This window comes from the organism of the source record quoted next, unplaced genomic scaffold, assembly GCF_019419815.1.
Source record: "Pyrus x bretschneideri cultivar Hongxiangsu unplaced genomic scaffold, Pyrus_bretschneideri_v1 Contig4, whole genome shotgun sequence".
Classification (NCBI taxonomy): domain Eukaryota; kingdom Viridiplantae; phylum Streptophyta; class Magnoliopsida; order Rosales; family Rosaceae; genus Pyrus; species Pyrus x bretschneideri.
The window spans coordinates 13,309,745-13,319,972 of NW_025999723.1; the positions used below are offsets into that span (position 1 = coordinate 13,309,745).

Here is a 10,228-nt window from a genome sequence, read left to right on the forward strand (position 1 = left end):
ATCAAAATTAAAAATAAAAATTTCAATTCTTTATCTCTCTCTCCACTGTCGGTATAACTCACGAGCTCCACTCCTAGACACCGTGTGGAACTTTTCCTATCAAAACCCTCTTTGACATTTACTAAGTCAACCCCAAAACCGGTTTCCATTTTCGCTAATTTATTTAATTTTTTCTTTCTAAAAGCAAAAACAAATGCATAGAGATGCCCTCTCTCTTTCTCTCTCCTCCCCCTTTCTCTCACTAGGAAAACCACTTGTTTTCTGCCCCTTTAGACTTTTGTGCATCAAAATCCCACTCCCTCCCTATAAATACATTGTTTGTATAATTCCTCTCTCGTTACCCCCTTATCATCCCTCTCTCTCTCTCTCTCTCTCTCTCTCTAACAAAAAGTCAGCGCCTTCTTTTGTCTCTCTCCTTTTCTCTGTCCTCAAACAGTGATAGCTAGCAGACACTAGGTACAGATTCAGAAGCCTTGTCTCTCTCTCTCTCTCTCTCTCTTCTCATGGAGGACGATTGGGATCTTCAAGCGGTGGTCAGAGGCTGCTTCACCGCCACCACCACAAGCAACACCACTACAACATCCACCAGAGCCTCCTCCGCTGCCGCCACCACAAGTCTCAACATCTCTGGCTTCCATTCAAACCCAGCAGCTGCTTCCTTCTCTTCATTTGATCAAACTTCTCAACAACAGCAACTCCTCTTCTCTCTCCCACTTTCAGATCCCATCATTAAACCCAAAAGTGCCATTGAAGAACTACATGACCTTTACAGGCCCTTCTACCCCAAATCTCAGCCTCCTCTGTCCTCCCCACAAATCACACCACCCACTCTCTCTCCCTTGACTTCTCTCTCTTCTCTGACCACACCCAAAGATCAAACACATCCCATACAGTATCACCGCCAGCAACAAACCCAGCACTCCAAGCCATCATCTTCCACCACCGCACGATCCAAAAAAAGGTACGATTTTTCACTCCTTTTTTGTTTCGAACTTCAAAAATATCGAATTTTGAAAGATACCCATCTCGAAATTGGGCTATTTAATTCATAATTTCATTTATTTACGATTTTTTTAACATTTCAGAAAGAACCAGCTTAAAAAAGTGTGCCAAGTTCCGGCGGAGGGTCTCTCTTCTGACATATGGGCATGGCGGAAGTACGGCCAAAAGCCCATCAAGGGCTCCCCATATCCAAGGTGGGTTTTTCATTTTTTTTTTCATATAATTTTTCTCAGAAATTTAAAATTTGAATTTTTTTATTAAATTAAATGTTCTGTTTTTGGAACAAAAAAACAGGGGATATTACAGATGTAGCAGCTCAAAGGGTTGTATGGCCCGGAAGCAAGTGGAGCGGAACAAGTCCGACCCGAATATTTTTATAGTCACCTACACGGCGGAGCACAACCACCCAGCCCCGACCCACCGCAACTCGCTCGCCGGCTCCACGCGCCAGAAGCCCCTCTCACCACAAAAAACCACGGGCGGTGACTCTGCGAAACCCACATCTCCGACAACCTCGGCTTCTGTGGACGAGGAGCCTGTCGTTGCAGCTCGGAGTACGACCGTGGAAAGCAGCTGCAAGGAGGAGAAGGGGAGTCCTTTGATTACCGACGAGGAGGACGAGTTGTTGGGGATATGCGACTCGGTAGTGAGTGACGATTTCTTTGAAGGTTTGGACGGTCTTGCCGAAGATTACTTCTCTGATCACTCGCCGGTGAGCTTCGGCATGCCTTGGATTTCCAGTAGTGCTGCCACTGCTGCTGGTAGTATCTGATTCAGCAAAGAAAAGTCAGCTCTTTTGTGAAGAAAACAAAACTACAGAGAAAAAAAAAAAAGAGGAAACAAAAACAGCTCTCTTTTTCCTGTGGGGGTATTTTTAACTTTTTATTTACATTGGGGGGTTAGAGAGAGGGAGTACAGGGGTTGTAATTATGGGTGGGAATCTTGATTAATGCTTAATTATGAGAATAATAGGGGTAAAAAGGCTTGTAGATTTTTAGATTAGTCAATTAATTATCTTTTTTATTTGTTGATTGGTTTTTGTTTGAACTTTGAGCAAAGTTAATGGTAGTGATTAACTACTACTACAAAGAACAGTGAAATTTCGACTTTAATGTTGGCTCCTGTGACGGTTTTATCAAGCGAATCCCTTTTTAATTCGATGCAATAAGCTTTCTTGTACATGCGCATAGCCAAATCAGTTGAGTCCTGCTCGGTTGAGGTCTTCATTTTAAAAATCTATAAGGAATGAGGATTAATGCATATTAATCACAAGATTATATTAATTTATAGTTAAATACTTAAAATATTTGACAACTTAAAAACAAAACAATAAAATGAGTTTTCTCTAATGGTTCATAGATTTTAAGTTAATTTTGGTTTATTAAGTTGTCAAATATTTTAAGCATTTGAATCTAAACTAATATAATCATGTGACTAATATGTATTTAATCCCCACAAGTCTTCAAAATGAGGACTTAAGAGAGCATGACTCAAGTTCCAAAAGCCAATTTGGTACCAAAGTCCAAAAGCCAGTTTTGGCACCAAAGTTTGTTTTTATGTTTATTTATTTGATATTTTAGAGCATCTTTAAAGAGGATGTCAAAATGTCTAAATAAATAATAACATTAAAAAGGACAGCAACAATGTTTTCCAAGAGATAAGCCAAATATGATGTGGCAGGATATGGAGTGACATCTCTCCCCTTGCTACCAAATTTAGAGGAAAACTTGTGTATGATTTTGTCTGGCACTAGACTTCGCTGAGTGACACTACAATTTAATAAAAACTCATCACATGACAAGTCTTAAATATAATTTTTTATTATTTTTTATATTTAAAATTCCATAACTATTTTTCCAACTAATTAATATATACATGAAATTTGGAAAGATAGACTTATCCTCTCGATTAGAATGGAATTTCTAGAGATTGTATAAAGTCCAGTTGGGGTAAACTAAATATTTTCTTATTTGGGCTTTATATTAATGAAACTATCAACATCAATCACAGCTTTGGCAACATACACACAATGCCCAATTTGTGGTCACAAGAGAGCAAGGTTTAGACTTGGAGTCCCAAGTGATTAGTACACATAAGTAATTTAAATTTACAGTTTGTTTCTTAATAAATTGAAGACTAAATGTTAATATTGACAAATATAATGTTAACAGTATTTGTATTTTTTAAAAAAAGGTAATGTTATCCACACACAAATTTTACTTTTTACACATCTCTCTTAATTTTCGATCATCTGATCGATTGAATTAAAAAAGATCAATGACCAAAGCGTGTGAGAAGTGGAAATGAATGTGTGAATATCATTGTTCTAAAAAAATAGTGGGTTTTGATTGATTATTGTTTGAAATGAATCTTGTAAATATAAAGTCGGATTCTCTCTTAAAGTTACCCTTCCTTTATGTAAAGCCATTTCTATTTATGAAAGGTTAAACTTAGTCCTTAGATATATGTTCTAGCTTTCTAAAAATTAATATTTTAAAAATTACTTTAGTGCTAAATTTTTTCATCTCTAACCATGCATGATTATATTTTATTTTCCTTCACATTTAGTTACTTTTTTTTGGGCCAAGCTTGTCTGCCATGGGCTGCATGTCGCGTGTCATGAGGCTAAACTTAGCTTAATTCTTCTAGTCAGAATCCCTTTTAGCTTTTTGGAGAGATTATTTTTATCAATTTTAAGATTAAATATGGCATAGTATGTTTAATAGCCCAGTTGGACATGGTCTAAGTCTTTCTTCTTGACGTAAACTGGCTAATACTAAATTTTCGAAGAAAGTCCCCAAAAGTTGCATGTCACATCCCGGCCTAGGTCCCCACCACATTCCGGACTTGACTCCACCGTAACACGATATTGTTTGCTTTGGGTCTCGACCATGCCCTCACGGTTTTGATTCTAGGAACTTATACGAGAATTTCTCAGTGGGTCACCCATCTTGGGATTACTCTCATGTGAACTCACTTAACTTTAGAGTTCCTACGGAACCTGAAGCTAGTGAGCTTCCAAAATGCCCCGTGCTAGGTAGAGATAAGAATATACATATAAGGCTTACAAGATTCACTCCCCTAGGCGATGTGGGATGTAACAATCCACCACCCCTTAGGGGCCCGAAGTCCTTGTCAGCACACCTTCGGTTAGGGATTGGCTCTAACACCAAATTGTCACATCCCGGCCTGAGCCCCCAGCACATCCTGAACTCGACTCCACCGTAGCATGATATTATCCGCTTTGGGTCTTGACCACGCCTTCAAGGTTTTGTTTCTTGGAACTCACACGAAAACTTCCCAATGGGTCACCCATCCTAGGATTGCTCTTGCGTGAACTTGCTTAACTTCAGAGTTCCTACGGAACCCGAATCTAGTGAGCTCCCAAAAGGCCTCGTGCTAGGTAGAGATGAGAATATACATATAAGGCTTACAAGATCCACTCCTCTAGGCAATGTGGGATGTAACAATCCACCCCTATTAGGGGCCCGACGTCCTCGTTGGCACACCTCTGGCCAGGGATTGGCTCTGATACCAAATTGTCACATCCCGGCCCAAGCCCCCACCACATCCCGTACTCGACTCTACCGTAGCACGATATTGTCCACTTTGAGCCCTGACCACGCCCTCACGGTTTTGTTTATGAGAACTCACACAAGAATTTCCCGGTGGGTCACCCATCCTAGGATTGCTCTTGCGCTAACTTGCTTAACTTCAGAATTCCTACGGAACCTGAACCCAGTGAGCTCCCAAAAGGCCTCATGCTAGGTAGAGATGAGAATATACATATAAGGCTTACAGGATCCACTCCCCTAGGTGATGTGGTATGTAACAATCCACCCCCTTTAGGGGCTCAACGTCCTCGTCGGCACACCTCCGACCAGGAATTGACTCTAATACTAAATTGTCACATCCCGGCCTGGGCCCCCACCACATCGTGTACTCGACTCCACCATAGAACGATATTGTCCGCTTTGGGCCCTGACCACGCCCTCATGGTTTTGTTTGTGAGAACTCACACAAGAACTTCCCTAGGTGGGTCACCCATTTTGGGATTGCTCTCACGCGAACTCGCTTAACTTCAGAGTTCCTATGGAACCCGAAGCTAGTGAGCTCCCAAAAGGCCTTGTGCTAGGTAGAGATGAGAATATACATATAAGGCTTACATGATCCATTCCCCTAGGCGATGTGGGATGTAACAATGCATCCTCTATGACTCACAATAATACATATAAAATTTTCTTTTTAAAGCATAATAATTTTTTAGAGGTTTATCTTGTTCAGTGGTCATTAAGAAAGTAAGAAATACTGACAAGCTTGGAGGTTGAGGCTAGTATAAATGCAATGTCCTAACAAGACAAAATTTCGCCCATAGTAAGCTTGTAGTTCGGTAGTGTTCGTCACGATTTATCCTATTCTTTCATCGTACATCGTGCAACAGAAATCATTATAATTTTTTTTTATTTAAAATTAAACACAAATAGTATCTAACGAAAACTAATTATACGATATAAGATGAATTGATAGAATGTGAGAATTTCTAGAATCCTCACAAAGAACGTATGGAGAGGATCCTCATCCCTTCAGTGCATCGATCAATGCTACAAAACAAACAAAAACAATTTGTTTCGGAAAAGTCAATCTCATTCACACAAGGACAAGAACCAGAAGTTAGATGGAATCAGAAAAACGAGGAAACCTCCACAAACAAGATGCTACAATTTTATTTACTTTTTGATTCCCGTTGTAGGCAAAGAACTTGTACATCGGATGCTGATTGGCTCAATTAAAGAAACATGGTGCAAATGGGCATATCTTTCTTGCCCATATCGACGGTGGAGGTCGACCCACGTTACACAAAAAGATGTAATTACTCTAGTCCTAGAAAAGCAAAACATTTGTTAGGACATGATCGTCGGGTCCGTCTACACAACGAACACGTACTTATCATTGTGCCCGTGGAGTGGTACTTTCGCCGATTGAGCGGCGTAGCACCACTCCAGTCTGGTAAACCATCCGATGGGTCGTTCTTAGTTCTTCATACGCATTCGTGCCCCAGAAAAATTGGATCATATGATATAGAACTCAAACATGAGAAATCCTTGTATACAACCACAAGAGATCAACACGGACCAATATAGTGTTTTCATACAAGGAAATGAGAACCAATATAAACTCATTCGCTGCAATGTTACTCGGCCTAATCTCAACACGGAAGGGTGGAATCCCTTCCGCCAAGGACACGAACAATGCTGCAGAAACAAAGGCTCAGTTAAGCAGTTATGCTTTCTCCTGAGAACGGCTGACAATCTATAATCGATGCTCGCATCCTTCTGTAAGTGCAGATACTCTATGCAGTGGAAGCAGCAACTTCATATCCTTGCACAAACCTTCTCAACTTTTCAGTTTCACCAACAGCAGAAAGCCATTCGCTCAGGATCTCCATGGTTACATAATCCGGATTACAAGCCTGTTTAATCATTTGATCCATTAATTTAAATGCTTTGTCCAGCAAATTATTCTCCTTAAGACCTTTGAACATGGCGTTGAATGTCAAGGTATTAGGTCTCACTCCCTTATCTTTCATACTATCCATCAACGAAAGTGCGACGTCCATTTCATTATTCTTGCATAAAGAATCTATTAAGATGTTGTATACTACTGTGTTGGGAGGAGCACTCCACTTAGAACCCATGTCTCTGAAGATCTTCATGGCTTTGTATGTATCGCCCTTCAAACAATATGCGTGAATCAATGATCCAAAAGTGAAAACCGTTGGAACAAGGCCCTCATTTATCATCTTGCTCAGTACTCTATCAGCAGTTGTAAGTTCCCCAGCTGAGCACAAATACGAAATCAGCGTGTTGTATGTGATGCTATCAGGCTTTACTCCAGCTGTCTCCATTTCCTGGATCATCTCATGCACCTTCTCGAGTTTTTTTGTCTTGCAGAACCCGTTAATCAAAACATTGAAGGCAATGACATCCAGGGAGAACCGGGCCTCCTTCAACTTTGATACAACAATGCTGGCATCATCCATCCTTCCGGCTTGGCTTAAACCAGAGATCAAGCAGTAGTAAACTTTTGCATCTGTGGAGCATCCAGAACTTAACATTTGCTCAAACAGTTCCATTGCCATGCCAATATTGTTTACATTACAAAAGGAAGTGATTAGCATCGTGTACGTCGTGACATTGCCTTTTATACCATCCCTCTGCATTTCATTAAGGAACTCCAGTGCGCTGTTGAGCCTCCCATGTTTACAAAGACCATCAACCAAAGTATTGAGAGTAACTACACTTGGCGGTATACCTTCCTCCTTCATTTGATCATAGAGCTCACGACCCCTCTCGATGTCCCCAACCTTGTTGAAACCGTCAATCAAACTATTGTAGGTAACAGTATTAGGTGCACAGCCATCTTGCAATCTCATTTTTTCCATCAGACGTAATCCTTCTTCTTGCCTTCCCACTTTACAAAGTCCATCAATCAGAGTGTTATAAATGATCACATCGGGTTCAGCCGAAATCCCATCAGTTTTCTCTCCTCCTCCACTTATCCTTTGAAACAACTCCAAGGCCTCATCCACCCTCCTAGACTTGCACAAATAGTTAATGACAATACTGAAAGTTACAACATTGGGAGGGATGCCCATTTCTTTCATCTTTACCACAAGCTCATTCATCCTCTTAAAATCTTTAACTCTTCCCAAATCTGTCAAAAGCGCATTGCAACAAGCAGCTTCTACAGCACCACCAGAATTAATAATGTAATGTAAAACGTCCCAAGCCCGACTAGTGTTCCTGTTCCTACACAACGACGTGATCAATTTTGTAAGTTTCAAACTATCATGAAACACACCATGCTCCCCAAATTTCTGCACCAAACCCACAATGTCCTCCTCACTGACGCTCCTCCCGGGCCGCTCTCTCTTCAGTAAAGAGGAAAGCACAATATCAGCAGTAACACTGTCAACCTGGAACTCTGCATTTGGATCAAACATTTTGTCGAGCACCTTCAGTGCATCATCGACCCGTCCCCATTTCAACAGCACACTAATCACCCCATTGCGAAGATGGGTATTCTTCAAACCGGGCTCCAGACCGTTATACACATTGACCGCCTCATCCACCATACCAGCAAAGCCCAGCGATCGAACTAGCAGAACAGCGGCGCTCATATTAACCGGAATGTTCCGCTCTTTCGCCATCTTATACATGTCGAAAAGCCTAGTTTGCGAGTTGGGTTCTCGCTTAGCGAGCTCGAGAACGGCCTGGAATGATGAAGAGAGCGAGGCCGCCGCCGCCGAGTCTGGTGAGGTTGCCACATTCTCGGAAACGTAGTCGAAGAACTTGAGGGCTTTGGAGGAAGTGTTGAGGCGGCGAGTGATGCGGAAGAGAGAGCAAGGAGAAGGAGCGGCGGCGGAGTCGGAGAAGAGGAGGTGGCGGAGCTGGTCCAAGTTCCAGTCTTTTTCATCGGATTCGAGGAGTTGGACGACTTGGGTTACTAGCGAGTCATCTTCATGGGGTTGTTTGCTGGGTTTGGGGTTGGGATTGAGATCGGAATCGGTGGAGAATTGGTGATTGAGGAGGAGGAGAACGACGGAGGATTGGGTTTTGGAGGGTTGGGGTTTAAGGAGGTGCTTTGAGGCTGAGAGTGATAGGTGGTTCATTTTGTTTTGGGGGAAATTTGAAGTAGGGGATTAGGGTTTCAGAAGACATGGGATTGCACTTTAGGACTGTTTATTTCAATTTTGATTTGGTGTCTAATTTTTCTTTAATGGGTTTGTTAGTAAAATTATGATTGTTTGATCATTTGTTTGAGAAAAAAGAGAATGATTTCGATTTCTAATCTCTCATTTTATTTGTTTACTGACACATAAGAAATCAATATACAATCAAATAAAATAAAAATATACGAGTATACATCAAAATTAGTAATCTAATCCTCGGTAAATCAGAAATTAGATCAACTACTCCTATGATCCCATCTAGTTGATCCAATCCACATTCCTTACTCTCGTATATAGACCTAATTTCTTATTTCTCTTGGTACAACTACAAGTAATCGTAGAAATTGTACATGTATTAAGATTCCAGCTTCGATTCCGTTTGCACAAAATACATGCAACTAGCAAAGTTCCACGGGAGAAGTTTGTATGCATTTCACACTCGTAGAAACCATTCCTCTGTTGTTACATCGGACAGAATATAAATCACTCCTCAACTGCAGCAAATAATAATGTTCTCATATTCTTTGTACTCAAATAGTAATCACATAAGGTTACGAATAAAACCCCGAAATGGATTCGAGTCTTGTCTCTGAAGTTGCTTCCAAATTCTAAACACAACTTTATGCAGAAGAATAAAACATTTCTATGACAACTTAAAAGTGGAAACCAGTTGCATATTTTGGATACCTCGCAGTTGCATAGAGGCCACCAGACAGCGTCGGTGTTGCACATTTTCATTACGTACCTATTTACTTCGTTATCTAACTTTCAACGCGAGCCCTGCCCTTAGAAACGAATTCTGCTAGGTTCGCCCCTTATCCGTCGCTTGTCTGGCTGCCTCCGCTAGGTTAGTTGCTTCTATTGATCTTCTCAGCTGCTGCAGATGCTGCCTTGTCCAAACCCCACTTTTGCAACGAACCTTAAAAACCATTAACATCTTGAGCACTTGTTCTATATGGGCTGTGGGCAGCGCCAGAAAATGAACCGTCAGTCGCCTCTTCCTTGTAACCTTGGCATGATATGGATGCTGCATCATTCCAGCAAGACTATGATATACTAGCACGCCTGATAGAGGGGAAAGAGAACAAGTGTGCAGAACATCGGAACCATGTAAGCAAGGGCGTGCAAAATCTGTGAGGAAAATTATTTAAATTATGCGCATCGTACAAGTTCAGAGGAGTGAAGCTCATGTGCCCAATCAAGCTTTGGTTCTAGGCTTGTCCGAGCTTGAGCTAGCCTAGCTCAAATTCAGTAGCTTTGGTTCTAGTGATGAGAAGTAGTTTTTTTTTTTTTTTTTTTTTTTTAATCGACGTGCATTGTTGATATTGTTCTACTAAAAAAAATTAATACATACACGTGTTAGAATATGAATATGAATATGAAACTGAATATTATAGCTGATTGTAGTGTTTCAATTGAGATAGAAAAGTCTTCCTAGAAAGCTTAAAACTATCATAATTTTTTGTAGGATTTAATTCAAATTATCTTCGTCCT

The 10,228-nt window shown here is 40.9% G+C and overlaps 2 protein-coding genes across 2 annotated transcripts; one reads left to right on the forward strand and one right to left on the reverse strand.

Moving 5' to 3' along the window:
- The first annotated feature begins 338 nt into the window (after positions 1 to 338).
- LOC103941856 (WRKY transcription factor 22-like) lies at positions 339 to 2,124 on the forward strand. The gene is made up of 3 exons (XM_009352052.3): positions 339 to 961; positions 1,086 to 1,196; positions 1,297 to 2,124. Exons 1-3 carry the CDS (start codon positions 504 to 506, stop codon positions 1,772 to 1,774), a joined length of 1,047 nt encoding a protein of 348 aa, XP_009350327.2. The 5' UTR covers positions 339 to 503; the 3' UTR covers positions 1,775 to 2,124.
- Positions 2,125 to 6,081: 3,957 nt separating this feature from the next.
- Positions 6,082 to 8,862, reverse strand: LOC103941855 (pentatricopeptide repeat-containing protein At3g61520, mitochondrial-like). Its single transcript, XM_009352051.3, has one exon. The coding sequence runs from the start codon at positions 8,672 to 8,674 to the stop codon at positions 6,353 to 6,355; it is 2,322 nt and encodes a 773-aa protein (XP_009350326.2). The 5' UTR covers positions 8,675 to 8,862; the 3' UTR covers positions 6,082 to 6,352.
- Positions 8,863 to 10,228: the final 1,366 nt, after the last annotated feature.